This window comes from Melopsittacus undulatus, chromosome 10 (assembly GCF_012275295.1).
Source record: "Melopsittacus undulatus isolate bMelUnd1 chromosome 10, bMelUnd1.mat.Z, whole genome shotgun sequence".
In the NCBI taxonomy this organism is placed as follows: Eukaryota; Metazoa; Chordata; class Aves; order Psittaciformes; family Psittaculidae; genus Melopsittacus; species Melopsittacus undulatus.
In genome coordinates, this window is record NC_047536.1 from 28,260,131 (window position 1) to 28,286,496 (window position 26,366).

Below are 26,366 nucleotides of genomic sequence, written 5' to 3' on the forward strand. Positions count from 1 at the left end.
CAGAAATGAATCATTATTCAGCAGAAGCTAAAGATGATTTTGAAATGAAGACAAGCAAGGACATAAAGAAAATACAGAATTTATCTTCTCTTTGTTCTGTGGTTTGCAGATAGTATTTTAAATATATACCAATTAGTTCCCTTTCCTACAGAAAGACATGTATCTTAAAGCAGACATAGAACAGTTTCTACAGCACTGATAAAACTTACATAGCTTAAGATGAAACCCAGATGAATACAGTGATTTGTTCTTTGTAAAGCTGTTCCTAGACTGGAAAGAAGGAATATTCTTTGGATAAGAAAGAGAATTGTATGTGTGGAATAATTATGTATTCTATGTATTTGTCTAGAATCAGGTGATTCCTTTTTCCCATTTTCTTTAGAATCTAAACTTTTTTAGAACCTGTAAAACAGGACTATGGCATCTCACCCAGCTTCAGGGTGAGACCCAGTTCACCTCACTGGATCTGAGACATTTTTCTTCGGTCAGACAACAATTTTTGCAGCGTGGAATCTGTCTTTGTTCCAGATCCTGATAAATGAAACACAAACAAGTAACACTGAGTTTTTTGTTTCATGTTGTTATATGGATGAAGAATATGTCCCATTTTGGGGGGTGAGAGTAGTTCTGTGGATATCTGTATCAGAAAATTAATGTTAGGAGAAGCCACAGATGTTGCTTAAAATTATGCCTGTTTGGCTGGTGTTTGTATTTCTTTAGTAGAGTAGATAGAATTTTTCATATTAGAAAAATCAAATAGAAAGTCTGTAAATAAATGATAAATTCTCATCTCTGTTACTTATCACAGTGACAAAAATGGTTAAGTATAACTTTAAAATGACAGCATGTTTTCTAAGGGACTGCTTTAGATATATTCCTTTCTTCTTTAGTGATGTGCTACAGATTCTGGTATTTTTCTCCTTTCCTGACTATTCAGAGCAAACATTAATTTGCCTTAAAATAATATAAAACCTGTAGCTGTAGGTTTTGAATCTACAAATCACTGGATTAGTGACTTAACTGTACATTTTGTGACATTTGCCTGTACTTTTCCAGCAAATTACATATAATTTCATTTGGTGCAGGCTAATCAGATTTAATATTCTATACAGAAATAAATCTCTGGCTCTAAAGGGCCACTGAAATCTCCAGTGAATAAGTTTCATCTATTTATATTTCATTATGAGGTTTTGTGGCTAAAATCAACATTTTAGATTGAAAATAGGTACAAAGTTTTTAATGACCCAATAGGGAGTTCTTAGATGTGTATTCAGATTTACATACTACTGAAAACCATTTGCTTGAATACAAATTGAGCCTCAATCAGGTCATATTTTTCTCAGGCTTTTATGTAACAATGTATAACTGAAGTCCATTGTAACAGTTACTCATAACCTAAGTGCTCTGACTTGGGGTTTAGCTTTTAGAATGTGCATGCCTACTCTGTGATTATGAAAATAACCTGGGAAATTTCATTTGCCTATTTATGAGATCATGTTTGGAGGAAGGTGCTCTTACATATAAATTAAGATCATAATACATGGCATGGATTTTGCTCTGGTGTGTCAACGTTTGAAATGTGACTGGGCTACATTCCAGTTTTAAGTAAATGGATGATAGTTCTTACTTGCTTAAAGGAAATATTTAAGATAGGAAGAAATTATACTATAAAGAAACAAAAACAAGGGCTTCATGGCATCAGGACACAGACACTACAATGCTGCTTAAAACAAGAAAAGGTTGTAAGCGTGAAACTTATTTCAATAGCCTGCACCTGCCTACCTGTAGAAAGCCCTACTGAAAGGAACTAATACATGGATCCAGTGGGAATAAAAGGAATTAAAAACATCGCTCAACTACCAGCAGGTTGAGGGAGGGGATTCTCTCTACTGCACTCTTGAGAGACAACCACCCCCCCCTGCAGTCCTGCATCCAGCTCTGTGGCAACAACACAAGACGGACATGGAGCTGTTGGAGTTAACAGGAGCCCACAGAGCTTCAGCAGGGGCTGGAGCAACTCTCCTCTGGAGCCAGGCTGAGAAAGCTGGGCTGGTTCAACCTGGAGAAGAGAAGGCTCCTTAAGGGGAGACCTTAGAGCAGCTCCCAGTGCCTGAAGGGGCTGACAAGAAAGCTGGAGAGGGGCTTTTGACAAGGGTAGTTAGGGGCAGAACAAGGGGGAATGACTTTAAGCTGAAAGAGGAAGGATTTCAATTAGATGCAAGGGAAAGATTCTTCCCTGTGAGGGTGCTGAGCCGCTGGCCCAGGCTGCCCAGAGAAGCTGTGGCTGCCCCATCCCTGAAAGTGTTCAAGGCTAGGTTGGACGAGGCTTGGAGCAACCTGCTGCAGTGGAAGGTGTCCCTGCCAATGACTGGGAGGTTAGAACTGGATTATCTCTAATGTCCCTTCCAACCCAAACCATTCTGTGATTCTATGATCTTTAAAATCCTCTCCAACGCAGTCTGTGATTCTGTTATTCTATCTTCCTTATTTCTTGTTTCCCATTTTCCTTTTCCTATTTTTTATAGACCCTGCTTATCCCCTCATCATAATTAGTCTTTCTAATTTCCTCAGACAGAAGCCACACCACACCTTGCTGTTCTCACAGTGTTAGTAGCAGACTATTAGTAGGATCACAGACAGTTCTACTATAGTCTTTAGGGATCAGGTGCCTAGAACTCCACACAATGTCTTTAATATTCATGTACTAGAGATTTATACAGTGACATTTTAGTTTTCTGTTCCTTTCTTAATATCATGACAATACCTTGTTTTGGCCACCACAAAACATTGACTTGACATTTACAGAGAATTTTCCATTTCATGTCCCTGGTTTTACAGTTCCACATGGAGTCAGGTTTTCTTGTTTACATCCATATACATTTCCTAAGAAGGCACAAATACTCAGTTAATGTGCTTTCTCAGCAAGCACTCAATCACTTGGCAAGAACAGGAGTTTTAATTCCTTCCTGGCTTAAATCGGTATATATCATGAATACATTTGGTTGGGCATATTTAATGAAGAGGGGGGAGATAGTAACTCATTTTATGCACCAGTAAAATTCACTTTCTCCTGAATAGCAAACTGGCAGGCAGGCAAGACCCTAGGAAGAGCTTGTTCTGTTACTGTGGGCTAAAGATTTAAGATGGTGTATGAAAAACCTTACACAGCAGGCTCAGTTGTTCAGACCCATTAGACAGCCAAAGCATGTGCTGAGCTTCAAGCACACAGTTCTGGAGTTTTGCATGGCTTATCCCTAGGATTATCCATGAGCTAGGTTTGGTGCTTGCACTCTGGTTTGACCATGCTTCTGAATGCACATCCCAGTCACAGCTCTGCTGACTGACTTCAGCAGCCCTGTATCAGCATGAAGTGTTTCATCAGACAATCTGAAGCCCCAGCTGGGAGGTGAAACACATAATTGGGAGCTACTAAAATAGATACTGCCTCTTGTCCAAGGACTTTGCACCTGATGAGCTATACTACATGGCAAGAGGGCTTTGAGCAGCCATGGTCTCCTCACGCCCTCAAATTGCCCTGCCTCAGGGATATGCAGTGCAGTTCACACCCTGAGGTGTAATTTTGTTACTCACATGAGGATTTAGATATGTAATTCATAAAGGCAAGCAGTTTAATCCCCCTGACCTAGATCATAATGATTCTGAAGCTGGAACAACAACTTCATACAATCAAGGCTTGGTTAATGTATCCAACTGAATGTGAAGCCAGCATCAAAATGAGATCCCCAACTTATCTTGTTTGGGTTTTGTGTGTGAGGATTTGTCTGATCTGAGGTTGGAGGGAATTAGCTGCAGTTTTGGCTTACGGGTTTTTTTAAATCTGAGCCAGTAGTAAAGATGTACCTAGTTGCCAATATAAGCACTGTAATAAAACATACTTTCCAGTGGACTGTGTAGAAAGCCAACTGTGAGGTTGCACAACCTTCTGCATATCAACAGTAAAATATACTGATGACTAATCAATAATATTTATTTAAGGGTCTATCAAGATTCCAGTATAAACATGGATTGAAATCTTGGCACAATGAATTAAATGACAGATTGCCTACTGAGTTCAGTGCAGTGATGACTCCAGCAACAGCTTTTCAGTGGTTAGCATTCCAGAATTCAACATGAGGACCACTATGACCACGGTATATGCAGACAATAGGATTGCTTATTAACCCTTATCACTGTTTTCTGACACATCATCTGCAAGGTGCCATGCTGAAGGAGACATGAATAAAAGAGGTAATCAGAGAGCTTCTGTAAAGCAGAGAAACTTTTTTTTACTTCTCTGTTCCTGCCACATTTTACCTTCTGGTAGCCATTAGTAACTTCTTAGATTGTGATTGTTACCATTCAGGAGAAAACATACTGGGACTGAGAGAAGGAAATGGAATTGCAACTTTTAACTAAAAAATTCAGTTGGAAAACTCCACACTTGAGAGAGAGATTTCACCAAAGCAGCAGTGGGCAGAGATCATAGAGTGGAAGGTTATTGCAGCAAGGTTTGTTGCATTGACTTTTCAACAGAAATCACTACCAATGGTGCATCATCATAAAAACCCAAACCAACAACAAAATACCTTATGTTCAGCTCACAAACCTCTTTCCTGTTTTGACTTCTGCAAACATGTTGCACCCTAGGTGAGCACAAACCACAGTTGAGAGCCTGATGTTTCCTGGGAAGCTCAGGGGGGCTATCAAGCTCCCAGAATGCTGTGTTCTCAGGAAGGGGAAGATCTGAGCACTAAATTATACTTCTACTTTTGTTCCATAACAGGAAAGATCTTGACTGAGCTCCTACAGTCACTGTTGTGAATGCTTTGGGGACTTCTGACCCACTACTTCCATGCAACCACATGGGGGATACCCAGGAATTAAGTAATCCGTTTATACTTACTACATGGTAAGTTTCATGGCAGCTCTTGTTTCCAATCCAGTTTTGCATCCTGCTTGCTCTCACAAGGAAGGCACATGGCAGTACTTCTGATGGGTGAATTCTGTCAAAATAATGATATTACTTACTGTACAATGCAGGGGAGGTAAAAAAGACAAGCTGCTTGAAAGTGATGGGTAATGGTTGGACTTGATGATCTTAAAGGTCTTTTCCAGTCTGGTTGATTCTGTGATTTATCCTAGATAAGTTACTGAAATACTGAAGTTAGGTGATTTTTAAGTTTTAACCAAGTCTTTCATGCAGTGAATCCTGTCTGAATGCAGTGTTTCCAAACACACTGACAACATGCAAGACATCAATCTACATCCACAGACAGAACGCAATTTGTCTTGGCAGCACGGCATCACCTCCAAAGCACATGACACTTGACTGACCAGCTTCCAAGTGAAATTTAAGTGTCACTTACAACAGATCAATTTCTCTCTGGTCTGACTAAGACATCAACTTTTCCTTTCAGGATATCCCAACCCACTAAGCAAACCTCTCTGAAGCATCTCTAATCACAGAGCCACTCAGTAGGAGTATCTTCTCAAAAAACAAGGAGAAGAGTACTTTGTGTCAAGGCATAGTTCTTCCCTACTTTCGTCTTGATACAGACTAAATTGTGTTCCTTTCTGGTTGCTTTTCCCAAAGTCATCTTCATGGAAGAACGTCAGAGGATGCTGACAGATGATGAAGTGTCTAAATAGCACTGGAGCTGAATGGCTTCATGTGTCTCTAAGATCATTGTGAAACCAGTGATCTCAATGCTCCTGAGGATTAATTTGGGTTTATTATAGAATTAATTATGTTTGGTGCGTACAACCATTGACAGTTGTTTCAGTTATTTTGCATTTGAATAAAAACCAAACATAGTCCCGCTGCTGAACTAGTACAGTTATGAATCTGGGCACAATTTTGACCTGAATCAATAGCACAACACAAGTTCAATTATACCTGTTCCACTTGGGATTGCTAATTGTGTCCCTGCCGGTGTTAAGTGCTTAGGGCTATGATTTTACCCATTTTTCTAGTGGCCACAGTCTATTGTGAGAAACAATGCCTACTTCAGTAATATAAAAAGTATATTAAGACTATTATCATCAACTTCTGTTTCATTTTGTTCACCTCACTCTGTACACACAGAAGAAACAGGGACTCAAGACTCCTTTTCTCCTTCCCACTGCTTGGGTTTTCCCTTTAAAATCAATCATTTCACACAAACTTTGTTTTACCCTCATCTTTCAGCAGAAGTCCCAGTACAGTACCTACTCTAGGAAGGCAAACTGAAGTTATAGTAGAAAACCCAAGCCAGCTTTCCTTGCTCTCCCTAGTTGAGATGTATTTCAGATATGAGTATTGCAGGGGAACTTTAAAGTTCCTCAGTTCTAGAATCCCTTTCAAGACTGAAGCACCAGCTTTGTTTTTGCAGGTAAGTTTTGTGTATTTCTATTCTGTTGCATGTGACTTACGCAGTCTTACGACCACTTGTGTGAAGATAGCATGAACGTACCTGGTGAAACAAAGGTCTGCAGATGGTGACCATCAGTGTACTTCTAAATTCTGCTCAAATAAAAAGACTTCAAGCAAGCTAACAACAAAACGTCACTGAATTCTCCAGAACAACTAGTTATGTGATTGTGATACACAGGCATTTACATACTTCCAGGGTATCAGTCACTCGAAAATGTAGGAGATCTTTGAGTTTTATGAAGCCTAAGTAATTTCTGACAACTTTTCTATGCTTTTATGCTAAAGGCAATAACTTCAAAACACAGACCCTTCTTTTGTAGTATTGCAAGTCTTAGTTATAGCATGTGTGACTCTGAACCAGAAAGGTTTTGGATGCTGAGGATGGAACTGCACTTCATCCTTCAGCTGTTTGTGTAGCTTTGAAGTAACAAACCTTGTAGAATGTCTTTTTACAGCTCTATCGGATTGGATCTCATTTGCTGAAGAGATCTTGAGCATGTTTGTCTTCACACACTGGGCACAATCAATCCCACATGGAGCCTTGTCATGATCCAGATGTTACGGCAGGTCATCAACCTGTCAAGCATTATTTCAGAGCCATGTGTGTGTGTGAACACATGTGCACGAGGCTTGCCAGGCACATGACTGACAGCCACCTTCGGGCAACCGCTTGCTTTCGGTAAATTGAGCCAAAATACGCCAGTTTTAGCTCTCAGCACAAGACAGACCCTGCCACCTCACTGCCTCGCTCACTCCTCTTCCAGCAGCCTGTGGTACACCTTGCGGCACGAGGCCCTCAGCGAGGCCGTCTCCAAACTCGAGGCTCGCTCGCCTGCCGCTCGCAGAGCTGCGGTCCCGCGGTGCGGTGCGGTGCAGAGCGGTGCAGCCCGGAACGGAACGGACCCGCGGACCCCGTGCCCTCGGGCCGCGCTGCGCTGTCCATGGTGTGAGGCGACGCGCGCACCGCGCCGCGGGCCCCTCGCGGGGGGTGGCCCCGCCCCTCCCGGCGGCGCGCGGAGCGGGGCGGGGCGGGCGCACCCTGAGGAGCCGCAGCCGCCGCCGCCGCACGAGACCGTGTGCCGAGGGCCCCGCGGTCACATGCGCTCACCGCGGTCACGTGGGCGTGCGACTCGCCAGGCGCTGAGCCCCCGCCCCGGCCGGCCCCTCAGGACAGGATGTAGTCCCGGCCGGGGGCGGCGGAGGGATAACCGGGGCGGTGTCAGCTGCCTCTCTGGCCCCCGCCGCAGGGCGCGGCGCCTCCTAGCGGGGCCGGGGTAGATCCCGCCGGCGGCTCTCTGGGTCTGTCTCTCGCGAGAGCGCCCCCTCCCCCGCCCCCGTTAGACGGGGTTATGTAACCCGCGCGCCCGGAGGCGGCGGGACGCGGCCCGCGGAGAGCGATGGGGTCCCGGGCCGCGGGAGCGCACGGGGGCTCCAGCCCCCTCCCCCCCGGGGCGCGGCCCCCTCCCCTCCCGCCGGACAATGAGTCCCGTATGCTAATGAGAGTCTCGCGTCACTTCCGCTCTTTCTCGGCCGCCATCTTGTCCAGGGCAGGTTCTGGGCAGGAGGGACCCGGCTGTATTGTCTGCAGGGAGCCCCCCCCGCCCCGCAGCCCCACACCCCCGCCCCGGGGACCGAGCCCAGTGAAGCCGCCGCCCCCGCCCCGCGGGACCCGCTCACCATAGGCCACCCCCAGCACACTCGCCCCCTCTCCCCCCCCCCCTCCCGCCGCCATCCAGCCCCCTTTGTCTCCCCCGCGCCGCCGCCGCCGGCTCCGCTCCGCCCGCCCGCCCAGGGACCCGGGCGGCGCCAGGGAGGCAGCTCCGCGCACCCCCACCCCCAGCCAGAGGTGCCGGGGGAGCGCCCGCCCTCGCTGCTGAGGAGAGCCCCAGTCAGGTAGGTGTGTGCGTGAGTCCGCGGTCCGACCCGGGCGGGGGCAGCCCCCGCCCGCCCCCTCGCTCCCTCCCTCCGCCCGGCGGTACCGCGGTCCCCGGCAGCCCCGGCCCCGACGGCGGAGCGGGAGTCCCGCGCCCGCCCCGAGGGGCAAGAGCCCCGCCGTGCCCGCCGCCCTGCGCGCTGCAGCCGGGGGGCTGCGGAGGAGTTGGCGAGCGGCCCCGTTCCCCCAGCCGCACACATGTTGAAGGGACTTGGCCGCCTTGGGGAGGCCGGTTTCGCTCCGGCTGGCTGCGGGGACCGCTACGCTGCCGGCTGTCCTCCCCTGTGCGCGGGGCCCGCGCGGCGCAGGCAGCCCCAGCCTCCTCCCTTCCCCCTCCCGGTGGGGGGGGACCACACATGGACGTGTCCTGAGGGCTGCGGTGTCGGTAAGGGGATGAGCGGGGTGATGACTCGGTGGCCGGGGCCGGCATCCCGGCACAGCCTGCAGCCTGCCGGCAGCCGGGCGCGGGTCCCGCCGGCTGAGCGAGGCCCCGTTAAGCGGCGCTGGCAGGGAGCGGGGAGCAGCCGCCTCCCTCCGGCAGCCTCTGCCCTCGGGAAAAGGCGCGCTCCGCGGCCGGTGCCCCGAGCCGGGCAGCAGCTGCAGGATGGAGCGGCGTTGACTCACGCATCCCTCCATCCCCTGTAGCCTCGGGCTACAGTTACCGACACCCGTTTCTCAGACAAAGGCGGGGGAAATCAAACCCTGGAGCCCCGCGCCGGGAGCTGCACCCTCCTTGTCACGCACCCCCTTCGCTCGGCGGCTGCAAGCCGGAGGGGGCGGCGGAGGCTGGAGGGGGAAAGGGGGGTGCTTTCTACACCAGGTACGCGGTGAGCGCGGCGCTGGGGCGCGGGTGTTCCCCGTTCAACGGTATTGTCGGTCCCGGGTTATGGCCGTGCGAGAAAATACCAGCCCCCACCCAAAATGCACCGCAGCCCAGCGCGGCGCGCGGAGGCAGGCGGTAGGGGGCGCCCTCCCAGCGCCGGGCAGGGCTGCGGGGAGGGGGGGGCGAGTGGGGTTGCAGGGTGGGGGAGCGGCCTCAGAGCACCGGCGGCGGCCCCGGGCGGGACGGGACCTGCAGCCCCGCAGCGCAGCTCGGCCGGCTGGGGCTGGGGCACCGGGGCTGGACGCGAGGCAGTGTGCAGGGTGTCAGTCGCTGTATCGCTCCTCGGTTCTGGCTTGGTGGTGCCACTCGCTCTATAAACTTGCATGGCTTTCTTTTTCTCACATATTCTGAGCGCATGGCTGCAGCGGTGGAAACTTGAGCGTGAGGCGTTGCTGAAGCGTCGAGTGCTTTGTCTGGGGCCATGGGCAAGAGTTTGGATAACCAGGCACCTTGAGGTCGTGATAGTCTTTGCTTATTGGATGTATTTAAGCCATTTGGTAGGTGTGAAATAGGGTTTCCTTCCTTTTAGAGACCTTCCCTGTTTTCTAGGTTGTTTTTACTAGCTGTGTTTCTATTTCTTTTTACTACTATTTTCTGTTGGGAGGCCCAAGGTGTGAGCTAACGGAGACGTGTGAATCCTACCTGTCAGGGTACATGGACCCATCGTAGCTGGCTCCTGTGTGGGCACAGCCAGTACATGCTGCAGGCCACCAGCATCGCTGCCTCTTGCAGGGTCTCAGCTACTTGGAAGAACTTGCACTTTGGGAACTCTGATAACTGTGTAGTTACAAATTGCCATCATTCTAGGTGAGAAAGACACCCTGTTTTAAAAACAGAAAAGCATTGCTTTTGGTTGTGCTTTTCATAACAAACCAAAATTTGGTTCTTTTTTAGATGTGCATTTGCAGATGTTGGTGAGTAATTTGATATCAGAACATAAACATCTACTGTGATAGGTGTTGAAATCTTAAAATGTTAAGAAGAGACAACAGTTCTGTTGTCTCTGTAGAGACACCACATTGCTAATAATATTGCACTTGAAGCTGATGGGTTGTAATATGATTGTTACCTTTCCTGAAGATGTATTACAGCAAGTTCTTAAACTTCATTCAGAATAGAATGGCACACAACGAGCAACTTGCTCTCCAAAAGTAATACTCAGCTAAATGTTTTTGTACTAGTTTTTTATAGTAAGCTGCCCTTTGCTAAAATTATTTCTTAATTAACTTCATAAAATGCCTTTTTGGTATGTAACAGAAATGAGATGCCTCTAGCATTTGGGGATAACTCTCTAAGATCATTGCAAACTGATGTATTTTTAGTGCCCCATTATTAAAAAAGCCCCTTTTTCTTTTTTCTTTTTTTTTGTTTTTTTTTTTTAAGTTGAAGTGATGGTCCATCAGACAGGTTTATAGAAAGCATCTCTTTAGGTTACTACTATTTATGCTTCAAAGTATATTGTGAGGAACTGTTAGAGCTTAGAAGTCATTAAAAGCTTGATCCACCTGGGGTTTAGAAGGGAGATGTTTGGATATGCCAGGGGTAGAGAAGGTGAAAGGAGGCTACCTTTGCCTGTAGGTAAGACAGACAAGAGGTGAGCAGTGTCTGCTCTCAGAAGTGCTTGGGAATGAAACCATTCCAGGAGAGAAACTTCTTGACTGTTTTGGAAAGCTCGTGCCCTGTGGTATTAAGCATCAGCTGCACAAACAGAACATCTAGGAAGGCTGTATATACTCTTCAGGATGAGGTGAATAACTTTATGTTTTCCTGTATAGGTAGAAGCTACCAGTTGTCAGAAGATGCCCAATAGCATTTTCAGAATTGGTATGTGTTACAGTGGTATATTACAACAGTATTTTAATTAAGCTTTAATAGTATAAAGTATCACTTGTTAGGTACTTACCAAGCTGAACTCCACAGTTACTGAATCTGCTATTCAATTCTAGATGAATGCAGGTACAAATTTTCTGTGGCAGGTAAGTTGTGCTTCTGACACACTGCAGGGTGAATAATAATAGATGATTACTCCCAGCCCAGGTTAACCACTCCATAAGAACAGTAAATACAGAGTAAATATTAAAATTTAAAGAGCATTCCTGGAATACATTAACATACCAGTAGTCAAAAGTCAGACAGTCCAAGTGTGCAGTTTTCTAGTAAGATGGCAGCTGATTTGATAGATGAAAAGAAATTGGAACCAATGTGTGTGAGCAAAGACAGCTCATGTGTTAATGTATTTATTTTGAGGTGGCTGCAAATAAGATTTAGCAAAATTATTAGGGTGGATTTTGTGGGTTTATGTTTGGGTTGTATTTTGGGGGGTTTGGTTTGCTTGGGGTTTGGTTTTGATTTTGTTTCATACATGAGGAATGAAGAAGAGGAGTGTCAGATATGATGCAGGTCATAGTCTGAGGGGTCTGTAGGACATGGGTCCAGGAGAGAGGCAGCAGGTAGCTGTAGGACTGCAATCATTCAGGTGATTAATGTGGGTCACAGTTGTCATTTGATCTGCTTTATCTGCATGGCAAAGATGGGATATTTCTGAAATTGTCAGTTCAGATGAGATTGTATGTTAATAATCCTGTTTGCTGGGATTTTCTTTAAAGATGTATGTAAAAGATTGCTTAAAAAAGATAACAGCTAATTTATATTATCCTGCATCTAAGCAAGCATTAGAGTATTTGTTATTAAATAAAGATCTGCTCTATGCTCAGTTTTTTGTTAATATAACAGTATAATGGTTAATATGCAGGTAATCCTGCTTATAGAAATAAGTCTGTTGATACAAGGGTTTGTTTCCTAGTAATAGTGTAAGCAATGGACATGAGAAGAAAAGCTGCTGGTCTAAGGATAATGTAATGGAAATGTCTGTATATGCTTTGGAAGAAAAAAACTCTGGATTATGTTAATTTAGTTTTTAAAAAAATCCTCTATGTTTTGTGCAGGTAAAAGGTGTGTTCTGGCTCGACACATTTTGGGAAGAACACCCTTGCGTTGCTAGTCAGGGCAGCCAATGAATCTGCTCATTTTGTGCTTTCAGGAAATAGCTAGATCCAGTATAAAAACTGAATCCATGTTCTAGGTTTGAATAAAGACATTTTTGGAGAGGGTGTAACTCAGTTATCTACCTGAGAGCCATATGCCTCAAGGAGAAAGCTGCATTGTTCAGAGATGTGCTACAGCTAGCTGGTGTTGAAAGGCAAACATGAGGCTTGAATTTAGTGTCTTACTCTTATTTCCCAGTAGTGTATTTGAATGAGTGTGACAGTTCTTGGTTTGAATAAGAATGGAATAAATACCGTGGTTTTCTTTCTGCAGTGAGTCAGTTGAGTTACCACCATTTATATCCTTGCTTTTTTTTAAGGTAGCATTAGAGATAATTTGGATGAAAACACCTTAACAGGCTGTTGGGTCCTAAACCTGTTGTAGTTGCATCTGTGAACACCTCACACCTGCAGGTTCTTGACTATCCAGAGCATGTGGCAAAATGTTTCATTTAAAATCCACTTCCCAAATACTATCTAAAACAATTTACAATAAATAGAAACTAAGTAACTGTGTAAACAGCCTGTCCACTGAAGTAACACTCTTCAGGTCGTCCGTTCCTTCAGGTATAGGAGAGGGCATGCTTTCAAGCCTGCCTTTGCTATCCACATTTCTTCTCTATTCCAAGCTCTCCTCTCTGAGGCACCAGCCTCGGGTTTTCTGTCTCTTTTTATCTCTCCTGTGTATTGGTTTCTGATTTGTGTCACTGGATCTGATAGTTCTCTGCTTGTGCTGCAGCTGAGCCAAAGAAGTTGTTAGTGTTGCAGGTTCATAGCAGCAACAGTAAGGGGACAAAATGTCTCTTGAAAACTAAGTAGGCAATATAATCGTCTTGAAATGCTTTCCCCTCTCCCTCCTAAAAAGTCAAACTTATGTTTGTGATCTTTTTGTGTGTGTTTTGTTTTGTTTCCCCATTCCTGCTGCTGCTGCTATGAAGCCTTTTGAATATCGAAGGTTCCTGAGTCAGACCGAAGACAGCAGTAGCTGAGGTGGATTAACGCTGGAATGTAGTCAGGGATTGGAACACTTGGGAGCTATGCTTAGACAGAAAGGGAAAGAGGTAAGAAATGTGAAGTGGTAAGACTGATTTTTAAGCTCTTGTTTACAGATTTTACCCAATCATGTCATGCCAGCATTTGTGCATAGCATGTGTCGAGTGGTAAGGCAAAGGAAAAACAATTAGCATCAGCCTACTTCACTGACTATTTTTACACTTCAGATACTCAGATGCTAGCCAGTTGGCGAGATCCCTTCAATATCTAATTTATCTACTCTCTGAAAGCATGTATTGGCATTAGTTTTGGATGAGCTTGTAAAAGTATTTGTATGCTCTCTTTTGTTTCGATGATTTGTTCTGCCACTTACCCCAGCATGCAAGCCATGCATTTTACCAGGCAGGACACACCAGGGGATGGAGTTTCACTATTGGTTTAACTGTGTCTGTGCCAGTGCTGCCCCTGGACAGGGTAGTGTGAGCAACCTTACTTGTAACAGTCCCTGTGCTTCTGTTTGGGTGAGCAAAGGAACTGATGCCTGAAAAACACTTCTTAATTGGATCAGATCTCTGCTGTGGCTGTTGTCACAGTGGTGATGTCAGGAAAACATGGCACAGAGAAGACAGGATTACCATTTTCACTACCAGCCTAATCTTGATTGCAGTTTCACAATCAGTGTAATCCAGTCATAAATGATGTGTATATTGATTACTTGCTTTGTTCTTGCACATTTCACAGAGATTTCTATGCTGCTTTGTTCAATTACACAAATGTTTTTGTGAGCTTTGGATTGAAAATTTCAGGATGATTCTTGATTTAATTTAAATGGTAACTGCTAATTCATGAAACATGCTTCTGTTTCAAAAATAATTCCTATTCTGGGATTGTCCAGGTTTAGCTACAATCTAGATTAGGATTATTTTGGAATTGTAGAGTACATTCACGCAGCCCTTTTTCCTGATCACTGAAGTGTGGATATCATGGTGTAAGCAAATAATATCCTTTGTGCTTCAGTGATCTCCAGTCTTGATTTCAGATCTCTGCAAGATGTGCAGGCTTTATTGCATTTCAAACTGAAGTGTTTAAGAAACAGCCCTAAACAAGTGAGGCCATCATATTGAGTATGTATATTACATATTGATTTCACTGCACATACCTGGATGCATAGAAACATCTATCTTTGGAGATCTTGAACAGTCACAAAAGATATTATTTAAGATGGCAGTAGGAGTATAAGCATACTTGAGCTGCTAGTGCCTCTAATTTAAGATTTCCTATGCACTGAAGTGTAGAGTGCCCTAGAGAATGGATGCAATTTAAAACTGCTTTTCAGAATGCAGTAGAGGTTGCAAGAGGGTTTTATTGATGTGTGTTCACAAGATCCTCCTTTAGAAAACATTCAACTTCAGGTAACAACAGTCTTTAACACACCCCAGCCTGTGTCACCAAAAAAAAACAATAGACATTCTCAGCAGAGTGTAAGAACGGAAATAAAGAGTTGTGGTTCCCAGAGCAATCGAAATTTGGCCATTTTATATTTTATATTAGTGCATAGAAATTACACAGCGTATAGAACTTTTACTACTCAACGAAAGTTGATAAGGAAATAGTTAATTCCCTTTCAGTTTTGCAGTTAGTGTACACACCCACCAGATGGAGCTTCTGGCACCAGTGGAAAATTCCAGAAATTGAGCAAGAATGAGAAGTGTGTGAATGACTTAGAGGATCCCTGTCTGCTGGACTGCAGAAGATGTTTTTCTAACTGTTAAATAAAACATGAATGGAGAGTAAGATGTATCAGCCTTACTGATTCCTTTCACTACAACTGTCTTCCATAGAAGTTCTTCCTCTGATGGGAAGTTGGGAGTCCCTAGTGCAAGAGTCACCAACCTGAAGATAGACAGTAAGCTCCAAACAAAAGAGATAAGCTTCATAAAGCCTTGCTGACAGTTGCATATAACCACTGAAACAGCATGTTCAGGTTTTTAGCCTAAGAATTTCCTCCAAAGGATTAAGTGGGGATGTTTTTTTTAGTACCACATTTTAGATGGCCTTCTCTCCTGCAGCAGTATTTACACAGGATCCTTCTTGACACTCCACTTGGCAGTTTTTTGGGAGTGGCTGATTTAATCTCTGAAGAGATTTTTAGTTTTTTTTCTATTACTTTTTTGATGCAAAGACTTTAAAGAAATAGACTGTGAGGGGCAGTGGCAGCGGTTTCATGAGCACAGTGCTGCACAAGTTTTACAATGCCTTGGCCAGTGAGCAAAATACATTTGTTGGTTTTCTTAATTTCCAATAATCATAGTTTTCCAGAGGCTGTGACTTGGGTTTTCTGTTCACTTTTTAACTTTTCAATGTGCCTCATTCTGTTTTAGATACAGACTAATACAGACACAAGTTAAAGGACTTTGCCTATAGAAACAAGTTAAAGGGCTTGGGGGCTTGTGCTTGCTGATGTGTTAGCGCAGGGTTGAACTCAAGCGCTGGTCTAACATGGCAGCTGTACACACAGAATAGTTACCTAGTTAGAAGTGAGAGGTGTGTGTTAGAAGTTAGCTAAAGATTTCCACGTTACATGGGCAGAAGCTTGGTGCTGCATTGATTGTGCTGGGGAGATGCTGTTTAAAATGTTACCATGAGAAGGGAGTGCATGCTGTTACAAAACAGCCTCCATCCTAGGATTATAGTGGATTTGAAAATGAGCCCTTAGTTGTCTGGCATTTCAGATGTGCAGTTAAACTGCAAATCTCATTACCTTCACAGGAGATGTGGGTGCACAGCCCTCTGAAAACTAGGCCAGAAAAGCTTAAATAAGTAGGGAAGAGAAGAGTCCATCAGAAGGAAGTGAAAATGCATAATGTAAGCCAGCCATAGACATGTTGGGAGTAGGTTCTTCATTCACGCAGTGCAGGGAGGGGAGATATTTAATTGTAATCAAGGAAGTTTCTGGTAGTTTTCAGTTTTTCCAACTTCTTCGTTCCCCCTTATGCTTCTCCTGATGTTATTTTTGATCTGCTAGCTTTTCCCTGAGATACCTTTCTGCTTCCTGACTATCACTCTTCCTTGCTTAGCTGTCCTGGAATTGTCAGGTCCCACTGTCCCAGCTTTGCTGCAGGGACAGGCCATCATTGTCCTCATGTGAATATAGAATATTACACACCATCATACTATATAGCATCATTTAACCTGCATACAAGAGGAGGCTGCTTTTCTATTGCTGTGGGAACCATCAGTAGGTCAATTTTCTTCCATATTTTTCTTGCATTTTAAGCGATTTCACTCAAATGTTTCACTGACAGCCTTCTTTGCAAATGTATTTCATGGCTGGCTTTTTAGAATGTGCTTCTAAATGCAGTTAGCTGGGCAAATGATTAAAAGTAGACCTTGTTTTAAATGCAGTTGGAATACGGAGATAAAGAGCAGTTTCATGAAACGAACAGTCTTGTTTCATTTCATTCAAAAATATACAGCTGTTGCCAGCTCTGATACATGCTCCTGTGTTGTGCTGTTAGATGTAAACCAAGCTTAAAATATTATCAAAATAAGGGCTAATATAAAAGATTTTAGGATTATATAAAGTCAGAAAAAATGCCAGATGCTTGGTGATTCTTGTCAGCAACACAATGCAGGGAAATGATCCTCAGTCTTCGGGAGGCCCAGCATGGGATGAAGTACTCAGTATTTGTATCTTTAGCCTGATACACTAACAGTATTTGTATCTTTAGCCTGATACACTAATTGTCACTGACCTGCTCTCAAGGCTGATCAGTCCTCATCTAGAAGTGTGCTTTTTGCACTGAGGGTTCAGCAGGAGAGAGGTAATTTGGACTGTGGTAGAGATACAGAGACACAAATTCTAGTTAGAAAATAATCCAGTATGAAACAAAATAACCCATCATCCTTCCCTGTTTGAAGAGGTGGCTAGTGGTCTTTGAAAAACAGTCTGTACTTGAAGCTGGGGATGTTCTGTCTGAGTAATGTTTTTAAACCATATAAACCTGTATTACTTGAAAAAGTAACTATAAATGACTGGACAGATACTGTTCTTGTAAACTTTAGATTTGGTTGTTCCAGACTTCACGATACTGATGTTATGTCTTGTGCTTCCAATCTGTTCAAGACTGAGTTTCTGTCCATGGGTGATGTGGGTTGAAGAAGTATCAGACTTCCTACAGAAGTACAATCCTTTACATGCCATTACCCAAAACCTCACATCTTCCCTCCTGCTGGCAGCATTGTAACTGGAAATTTTCATTTGAATACTTCCCAAATGAATGTATGTCCTTAGGGTGGTGGCTGACAGCCATGTCACCTCTCTGATCTCCCATTGTCTTGTAATTTAATGTGGGACTGTTTGTATGGTTACCTCCTAGGAAAAATTACCTGTACAAGGAAGCACTGTTGATACTCATCATATGTACCTCATTTACAGAGGGTGCAGCTATGCTGCAGGTACGGATAGCTCAGGTGAGATGTAAACTGAGGTCCTAACTCCTTTTGTCAGAAGGTTCTATGAAATGTGAATAGGATCAATTGTTTCTGCATCCTGCTGGATTTCTGAATTGGGTAACTTCATTGAAATCTGAGCACTAAAAGATACCTCAGGTAGCATCACCCACCAAAATGTGTTTTAAGTCACAAACCTGCTAAAACTTACTGCAGCACTGTAGACTTCCTGGAGTGCACTCCACAGTAGCTCTGTGTCAGTAAAGGTACCGTAAACATGGTCTATAATTAGCTTTGGAGTCCTTTGCAACGGAACATACATTATAAATGTAAGATTGCCCTTACTACGTTTCTCATCTCTTGTCTTTAACACTTTGTTTTGTACAGCAGGATATGATCCTTCTTCTATGTCCGGGCTTTGGCCTCACACAGTAGGTGTAATATAATCCCTGAGGTGGGTGTTCTGGAAGGAGAATTATTTTTGGAGGCTTTTGCATGAAACTTGTCCAATGAGTCTGAGACGCCCAAGCACCATTAATTTCGGAGGTAAATGCCTCGTAATTTGTACTGCGTAGATTGGGAAGAGTTAAGATTTTCATTTGGCAAAGTATTGGCAAAAATAGTTGAAAAGATAGTTCTGTCTGTTTATTCGTGACATTTGGACGTTTTGAACTTAAAGGAACATCAACTTGAACTCAAGGAAAATTGGGGGGGGGATTTGAGCTCTATCTGGCAGCTTCACTGTGTATTAATCAGTTTTCTGCTTTGAATTTCCTCACCTCTTTTGGTTTATTAAAACTAACAGAAGCAAAAGTGAAAGATGACTTTGACTGCAAGAGAAATGACCTAAAGTACTTTCTTGCACTGGGGAAAAACCTGTGAGCTGTGATATGGAAGTTCAAATATATGTAATTTAAGTTGAATGTCCCTTTAAGTTATTCATTTGTAACATTTATTTGAATCTCAATTGAAATATTTCCTATTGGAAATTCAACTGAAATGGGTTTTATTAAGCTATTTTCTATCATTTGTCTATAATTTGGTTTGTCAAAGTGGGTTGGGATATATATAAAGGGAGGGGAGGGAACAATACAGTACAATGAAAAGATAAAGCCAATGGGGGAAAAATCTCCAAAACAACAATACCAAAACAAATGAAAGAAAATAATTAGTCCCAAAAGAATTAATTTTAAATAACAGATTTGTAATGTCAGTATTTGCCGGGGGGAAGGGGGGGAGGAAGAATGCATGAAATATGATTTACTTTAAATTTTATTCATGCTATTGTTATTGGAATAAAATGAGATTACTGATAAAATTATAATGTATATTTAAAGTTAGTAAGTTAAGTTTGCTCTAGTATACAGCAGGAAAGCAGCACTGGCATTCGGCCAGTAGAGAAATGAAAGCTGTCTTAAAGATTTAGTGTCTGGATTGCACTTATGATGTTGATCCTGGATTCTTACTGCTTTCTGTTCTTAATGATAACTGTTATTGAGAAATATTTAATACATAAACCCAGGCTGTCTAGAGAGCTATCCTGCACTTTTTAATGAAGTAGTTTTTAGCATAATCTGAATTTTCTGCACTAACTTGTTACCAAACTGCATGCATTTTTTTGATTATGCTGTTTCCCTCTGCTGCAGCCTTCCCTTTTAGTTTTGCTATGGATATTAAGAAATTTTGGGTTCCGTTATTAGAATAAAAACCATGGGGTCATGATCTGTACCTTACAAAGGCAATTGCAAGAGTAGTGGGTTTAAGTGTGTGGGGCGGTGTATTATGTAGGGAAAAGGAACAGCTTTTAGAATAAGGGTTTGAAACATTGCTTTTTCTGTAGGAAAAAGATGGAGTATTGCATGCTGGGAACAAGTGCTTTCCATAAGGTAGCTAAATTTTAAAAGTACATTTGTTTCATTCTGTTTTAGGCTTTGCTTAAGTTTCTAATCTAGTAATTTTGTCCTTTCTGCAGTTTTCAGTTTGCTTAGACCTCTGCAAAACTCTCTTCTAAACCAAAATTCAAACCTAAACCAAACCCCCAAACCTGAGCCACAACTGCAGTATGTCATTTCTGAAACATTGTGCAATGTGTACGGAAGAGTATTCAGAGGATATTAGTTAATAGTATAAATTCTTTCTTTGGTCTCTTTTGTTTTCCATGGTTTCAAAATTACAGCTATTGAGCAGTGAATTTAAAGTGAATTTAAAGATGTGAATGTGTTGGATGACTACAAATGACCAAAAGTAAATGAATTTGCTGAAGGGTAGTTGGCATTGATACCTCTTTAAAACCAACCAACCAAAAACCCAAACCAACAAAACCCAAAAGCCCCACTCATCAGGAATACCTCAGCAGAACTCCAAGTCAATGGTCACATTCTTTTCTCCTTTGTTCTTGTGAATAGCAAGACTTAAGGTACTTGGAGGAAGTCTGAGTAGATGAGACAGGACTTATTTCATTCACTGCAGTTAAATGTTTTGGCCACATTTCCCAAGGAAACAAAGGTTATACAATTTTTCAGATTGTGGCTTGTCTTCTAATCCCCTCTCCCTCCTCCCAGCCAAAACAAAGTTGGCCATTTTCAACCAAATTCGGTAGAGATAAGAGGTCACAAAAGAGAAATGAGTACCTTTAAGTTTCCTTAAAGGTTCTTTCCAGTAAGAGAAAAAACTGAGGCTTGAACATTCACAAGTTTCCTTTACAACTCTCCTATGAGCCTGTTCCTTCGATTGGATGCAGCCATGCCAAGTGGCTGCTAAAAACTCTGGGAGAAGTTGTAAGGGGGAGGGGAAAGAAATCACACTGCTTAGGCCCCTGATTGTAGGGTGTTGACTTTTCAGTGCTGGATGTGCACCAATTCAGAGGTGCTAGCTAGGTGTTCTGCCTGGAGCTGAATGTAGCAACTTGCCTGTCATTATCTAATGTGGAGCTAGCAGGGGGTTATGAAAGGAAGAAAAGCAGTAAATTATTTGAAGTATTCAGCTCCAAATGAGAGTTGTTGGTGCCTGACTGAGTGCATGTATAGTATATTATTCCATGGATACGATATTATTACAGGTACAGCAGCAGCTCATGATGCCCCGTAAAGCTTTTCTTTCCCAGAAAGAAAAGCAGGCTCGTGCCAGGGAAAGGGATATGTTAAAAAAGAGGAGGAGGCGACAAGACTATCTCAAAAGAAGCGTGGAGCCGCAGAAAAATGCAGAAACAATAAAATGGCACAGGGATGATGAGAAGAGGAGAGAAAATGAGCAAGTTAAGGACAAAGATATCAAGAAGCGGTGGAGACAGGATGAGAGAGAACGACGAAAGAATGTGGACGCTATGAATTGGTGCTATGAAAGGGAAGATGAGAAGAGGGAAAATGAGCGAGGTAAGGACCAAGAAGGCCAAGAACCAGCAAAGAAAAGATGAGGAGGAGAAGGGGAAAAAGTGACGAAAAGACAGACCTTTTGAAGCAGCAGAGGGATGATGAGGGAGAGGGGAGAAGATAGGGTAAGAACAGTTCCATTTTATAAGCATGTGCAGATATAACAGAAAATACTGGTATCTTTGTTTCAAAGTGATAGGAAATCTGTTAGTGCACTAAATTTCTTAACACAGCTAATTATTTTAAGAGGAGATTGATCTGAGTATAAATGCCTACAAACTCAAAATCACAATGGAATAGAAAAGGGTTGGTTTACACATTGCTTATAAAATTGTCCGGTTTACACACATGCTCACACCTAATACCTGCTTCAGCAGTAGATGTGAAAATACTGTGTTTCAGACCACCAGAAAAGTTCAGGCTTTCTCAGTCTTCATAATCTGAGTAAATGAGAGCATTAGGAAAGGAAGGATCAACCAAATATGCTCATAAGAGAAGGTAAAGCTGATGGTTTCTTCTATCCTTTTTAATAATGTGCCCAAGAGATAGTTGTAGTTACATCCCCTGGTTTATCTCAAGGTGAATTATTTAACAAAAGTTGTATGGAAGTGTAAAAATCACAGAATACTTTTAAGAAGCAGTCAGTTCAAGAGATGCACGTCTCTGTCATTATATCTAAGGTGTTGCACCAAATCAGTTGTCATCACATTTGACTTGATAAATTCAGCCAACATCTTGGCATCAAATCCAAAAACCTGATACCCAGTGGATAGTTATACTATAGTAGGCAGACACCTTCTAAAGTTGAAGTTTAACTAAATTTTATATATTTTATTTTTATCTAGAGTTATAAAATGTTGTGCGTAGGGGGTTTGCAGTAGCCCTAGAACATGAGCTGTAGCTTACGGAACAGCCAGTGGATTTATACAGGATGAGGTCTAGGCCTTTGGAAGTCTTTCTACTCCCGTTTAGAAACTTAAGCCCCTCAAGTAAATGGGATGGTGTCTTTGCACACATGATGGGTGTTTGCTCCCATCTTTACAGCTGGGGTTGTGGAGCCCTTCTTGGAAGATTAGGTTGCTTTGCCTGCAAGGATGTTCGCAGTAAGCACTGGGGGAAAGGGGTTTCACACTTCATCTTTGGTGAAAGAGTGCCCTCTCTAATCAGGAGTAAAGAACTACGTATCTGGGAATGAGAGACTGAGTCAGTTGTCTGCATCTTTTGGGTTTTCTGTATTTAACATATGTTTGGTTTAGGATTAAAGACCTACATTTTTGTACTCCACAAGAGCTTTCTGCTCCCCTGATCAGTTATGGAGAGGCAGCGTGGAAAGACACAGCCACAATAAGGGAGCTGTGTAGATAACAGGACTGCTGATTCCTTTATATCTCTGTGCTGAATGTGGCTGAGTAATTTTATTACTCAAGAAAACCAAAATTGTCAACATTGTGAATATGCATAAAGCTTTTTCATTTAGTACTGGTCCTTTCAGTTGAGTCAAAAAAATAAATTTAGAGCGTTTAAGGAGTAGTGTGAGGGGTAAATGTTACTTATGAGTAACTGTAGGTATTTCATTGTGAGGGGAAAATGCTCTCACAATGAGGTAGCAGCTTTCCACCTCTGTCTTCCTGTGAGGTTTTCATTGCAGGCCTGAGAACCATCAGCTGAGAAAATAAATTGTATGTCAAGAAAATTGTTAAATTCATGTAAAAAAAAGAGCTTTTGCTTCCAGGGGCCTCATTTTTATTTCTGTTACTTTTTTTCTTCATTCCTGGTGTTCACTCAGGAGTCACTAGGAAGTTTTGATTTGTAGCTTTCCTTTTCTTGATTGACGGCTGCTTCTCCATTCTGTCAACTTCGATAAACAGAGCTATGTTCATACATTTCCAAAGGAAATAAATGGAATAACCAGATAGTAACTTTGCAGTTACTTCTGTAGTATCACCGGCAGTGTTGGCACCACATTTTTCTTGTATGGAGAGAGGGAGGAAAACAGGGAAATTAAAAAACACGTGTTCCACTGGCTTGGTTCCACCACTGGACAGGAACTTCAGCAGAATTAGTGGCCATTGTGAGGAGTGTTAGGATCTCTAGTCCACTCCTACAGGTTTGAGATGTCTGAGTAAGAGGAAAATGCACCAGGGACTAGGGTTTTCTTGTTTATAGCTTTGGGGGATTCCATAACTGTGTTTCACTTCGCATTTCACAGTGATGCACTTCACAAACCTTGTGAAGACATCTTCCTCAGTGAGATGTCTAGGATCGCCTACAGCTCTGTGCTGGCTGCTCTTGGAAGGCGTTCCTAATGGTACAAACCCACAGTGTTGTAGTCAGGAAATAGTGTCATTTTCAGTTAAGCATAAAGAGAAGACCTCGGTCTGGGTTCCTTTACACAGCAAGATTTTCCTCCAGATTTCTTTAGGTCTGTGTTTTTAAAAATTTCTTATGCTTGCTGCTTGTTAGAGCTGTAACAAAGCTGAAACATGAAACAAGCATAGTAAGCACTTTAAATAATATCCAGAAATGAAAATGACATGATGAGGCAGATTTGGAGTATCTGCTGAAGATTAGACTTGAGAGGAAAAGGTTGTCTTGTTTGAAAGTGATGGATCTTTCCCACAATCAGAATAGCATTGTTACCTTGCAGGTGCTTTGAGGCTGTACACTACAGGATCCTCTATTTCATTGTTCTAGCTAAAGCTGGCAGAGCTGACACATGCTAACATCTGTTACCTGATGGTACCAAAGGTAGCAGGCTGCAAGGCAGCTCTTCTTATGAGGTCCAAAAGAGCTACTGGAGAATTAAGATTTTAGTTATAGTAAAATAGAAGCAGCTTTGGGGGTCTAATGACAGATGGAAGCTTTCTTTTTTAACACCTCTGATAATTTGATCGATGTGGGGTTTTTGCTGTTCCTTCTCTCTTGTGTTTCTTACCCTATTTCCCTTCCTCTAAGGTTATAGTTCTCAAGTTGTGAATACAGCCTATTGTTTATGAAATCAGTATTCCTTCATAAGGGAGGACTGTTGTTAACTGTTACAATATAGGCATTATAAACAGTATAAAATACAATATAAACATTGTGCAATATGTTACAATATAAAGCAGGCATGCAGTAATGTATTTTACATTAATTAATTTTCTATATAATGGCACAGTAATCTTAATTCATTTTTTTACTTGGTTCTCTAAGTAGTTCCAGTCCCTTGGTAATTCATGTGTTAAAGGGCTGAACTGCACGGGCATATTAACTTGTGCTTGAAGCTGATGAAGTAGGGATAGTTTATTAAATGCTGAAAGTGGTTTAAAATCACTTATAATAACATAACAGAAGGATATGTCAGACTTCACATTCTGGTTGTCTTTAGAAATAGTGACTGCTATCATTTCCATCTGGAATTCAAAGCACTAGTAAGAGTAGCAAGTTGGTGAAGAGGTAATTTGGAGCTGGAAGCCCCTGCAGTCTATCTAAGGCTAAAATGTGGGTTTTCTTTAAAACAAAAAAAAAGTGGTATGCTGAAGAATGTGGGGTTTGTTGAAACTTCCCAGTGACTATGTGGTGGTTAATTCCTGGGCCAGACCTTGTTTCCTTTCTGGGTTTTTTTGTCATGCCGTAAAATTAGAAGCCTTGATTTCCTGGCTTTGGATATTTGCACTATTCAGTTTCTAAAACTAAGCAGAATTTTTTCTCCTGCTCACACTCGTGCTCCTGAGAGCATTTCAGGGTGGTGCACATTTTTTTTCTCTTGCTAGTATTTTCTTTTACCAGTAAGATTAGACCACTGAGTAGAGAGAAAAAGCCTTTTGCTGTGAAACAATGCTAACCTTGAAGTGGGGTCCCTTTTCATTACGGCAGTGAACCTGAGTGCTTTGAAAACACTGAAGGGAGCCTTTGATTTTAAACAACTGAGGTGCAGTGTTGGGGCCTCTTTTCACCTGCATTTTTAGTTGCTGCCTAAATCTTGGCCATAATTATTAATTTAAATCAGTCAGTCTATATTATGTCCTGGCCCATTCCCATTTCAGGATGTGATTCTGTTGAGGGAACTGAGCTGCTGGGTCCTGTGGAATTCTCAGACTTCAGAAGTCCGTAGCCATTTTGTGCCCTAATTTTGAGGTTATAAGATGCACATATCAGAATGGCACTTGAGATTAAATTCTTCCTTCCTGGGACTCTTCCAGCCTCTTTAAAGCCAAAGAGAGTGTTTCAGTTCTTCCAAGTACAATACCTTGTACACACTTAGTACATGGTATTTTGTGAAGTCTTGTAACTTGTTGTTCCTCTGCCTACCTTGCAAATATTCCCTGCTTTTCCACAAAAACCTTCCCTCCCATTCCCCCTTCAGATTTTTGGATGAAGATCTGAGAGTACTTTGTTTAGGCCTTTTTGTTAACACATGTGCACTTAGCCAGGAAGCTTGTCTTAGCTCCTTGTATATGCATTGCATGATGGCTATTACCTGTAGAAGTGAAATAGTGAAATGCAGAAATAGGACTGCATGAAGTTTGTCTAAAATAGTCACATTTTGAAGATGCAAAGACCTATGAAATAAAAACCTGAAGTACAGTGTTTCTAATTTAGCAGTGATATTTTGCTCTTTTATAGCTTGTTTTTCCTGCTTATGTTTGGCTACTGAATTATTCTAGGAATCGGTACCTGGCTGTGGACTAGATCTTTGTGCTGGGTACTGCTTAAATACAGAGCAAAAGAAGGTTCCTAATACTTCTTACTGAGTTAGTCTGCTTCCATTACCCTTATTTTGTGACTGTCAGCTGTTTTGTCAGAAAGTCACACTAACAATGAGGGAACTCTTCAGGATTTCTTGTCATTAGGTTATTGATCCATTTTCTGAGGCCCCTGAAGATCCTATATGGGTATTTCTTATAAGGACATTGTTGATCTGGGGTTTCAGTTATTTATTCTCTCCATCCAGCTCTAAAGTGTAGATGGTGTGTAGGAGATGTTCCAGGTGTCCTCTCTTAGGCATCAACTTTGATGAGAAAAGGATACCTCATTTCCAGAATAGCATTAATGTCTAAGTGATGATTGGAGATGCTGCTTAATCCCAACTGGTTTTTTTTTGATTGTGATGTCCACGATCAAGGATGTACCAGCAGTGTTGTGTATATTGCATTTAAAATTGCAGTTACTTACTGTAAATGGAAATGAATGGAAATGCTAAGAGCTAGTCACAAACTAATTATATCAGACTATCTCCACTAGCTATGGACAAATTCTCAAGAAATTTGCTAAGAAAAGGGAATTATATTTGCTTAAAGGT

General features: G+C 42.5%; 2 protein-coding genes across 8 annotated transcripts in view; one reads left to right on the forward strand and one right to left on the reverse strand.

The window, feature by feature from the left end:
• Window positions 1–8,174: 8,174 nt before the first annotated feature.
• The window catches only part of ADNP (activity dependent neuroprotector homeobox), a 30,695-nt gene continuing 12,503 nt past the window's right edge, over window positions 8,175–26,366 (forward strand). The window contains exons 1-5 of one of the 6 annotated variants that reach the window (XM_034066900.1): window positions 8,175–8,305; window positions 13,211–13,333; window positions 18,105–18,263; window positions 19,558–19,603; window positions 20,776–21,088. In XM_034066900.1, coding sequence (XP_033922791.1) covers window positions 19,565–19,603; window positions 20,776–21,088 — 352 coding nt within the window. In that variant the 5' untranslated portion in view covers window positions 8,175–8,305; window positions 13,211–13,333; window positions 18,105–18,263; window positions 19,558–19,564. Of the gene's footprint in view, window positions 8,306–8,589; window positions 8,731–9,531; window positions 9,726–13,210; window positions 13,334–18,104; window positions 18,264–19,557; window positions 19,604–20,775; window positions 21,089–26,366 lie in introns of those variants that run through there. The other 5 variants (XM_034066902.1, XM_034066901.1, XM_013128471.3 and 2 more) reach the window with 5 other exon arrangements.
• The window catches only part of PARD6B (par-6 family cell polarity regulator beta), a 94,471-nt gene continuing 79,242 nt past the window's right edge, over window positions 11,138–26,366 (reverse strand). Inside the window, exon 6 of one of the 2 annotated variants that reach the window (XR_004080251.2) lies at window positions 11,138–11,225. The gene's annotated coding sequence lies outside the window, so the exon portion shown is untranslated. Of the gene's footprint in view, window positions 11,226–22,820; window positions 23,562–26,366 lie in introns of those variants that run through there. The other variant, XR_004080252.2, reaches the window with a different exon arrangement.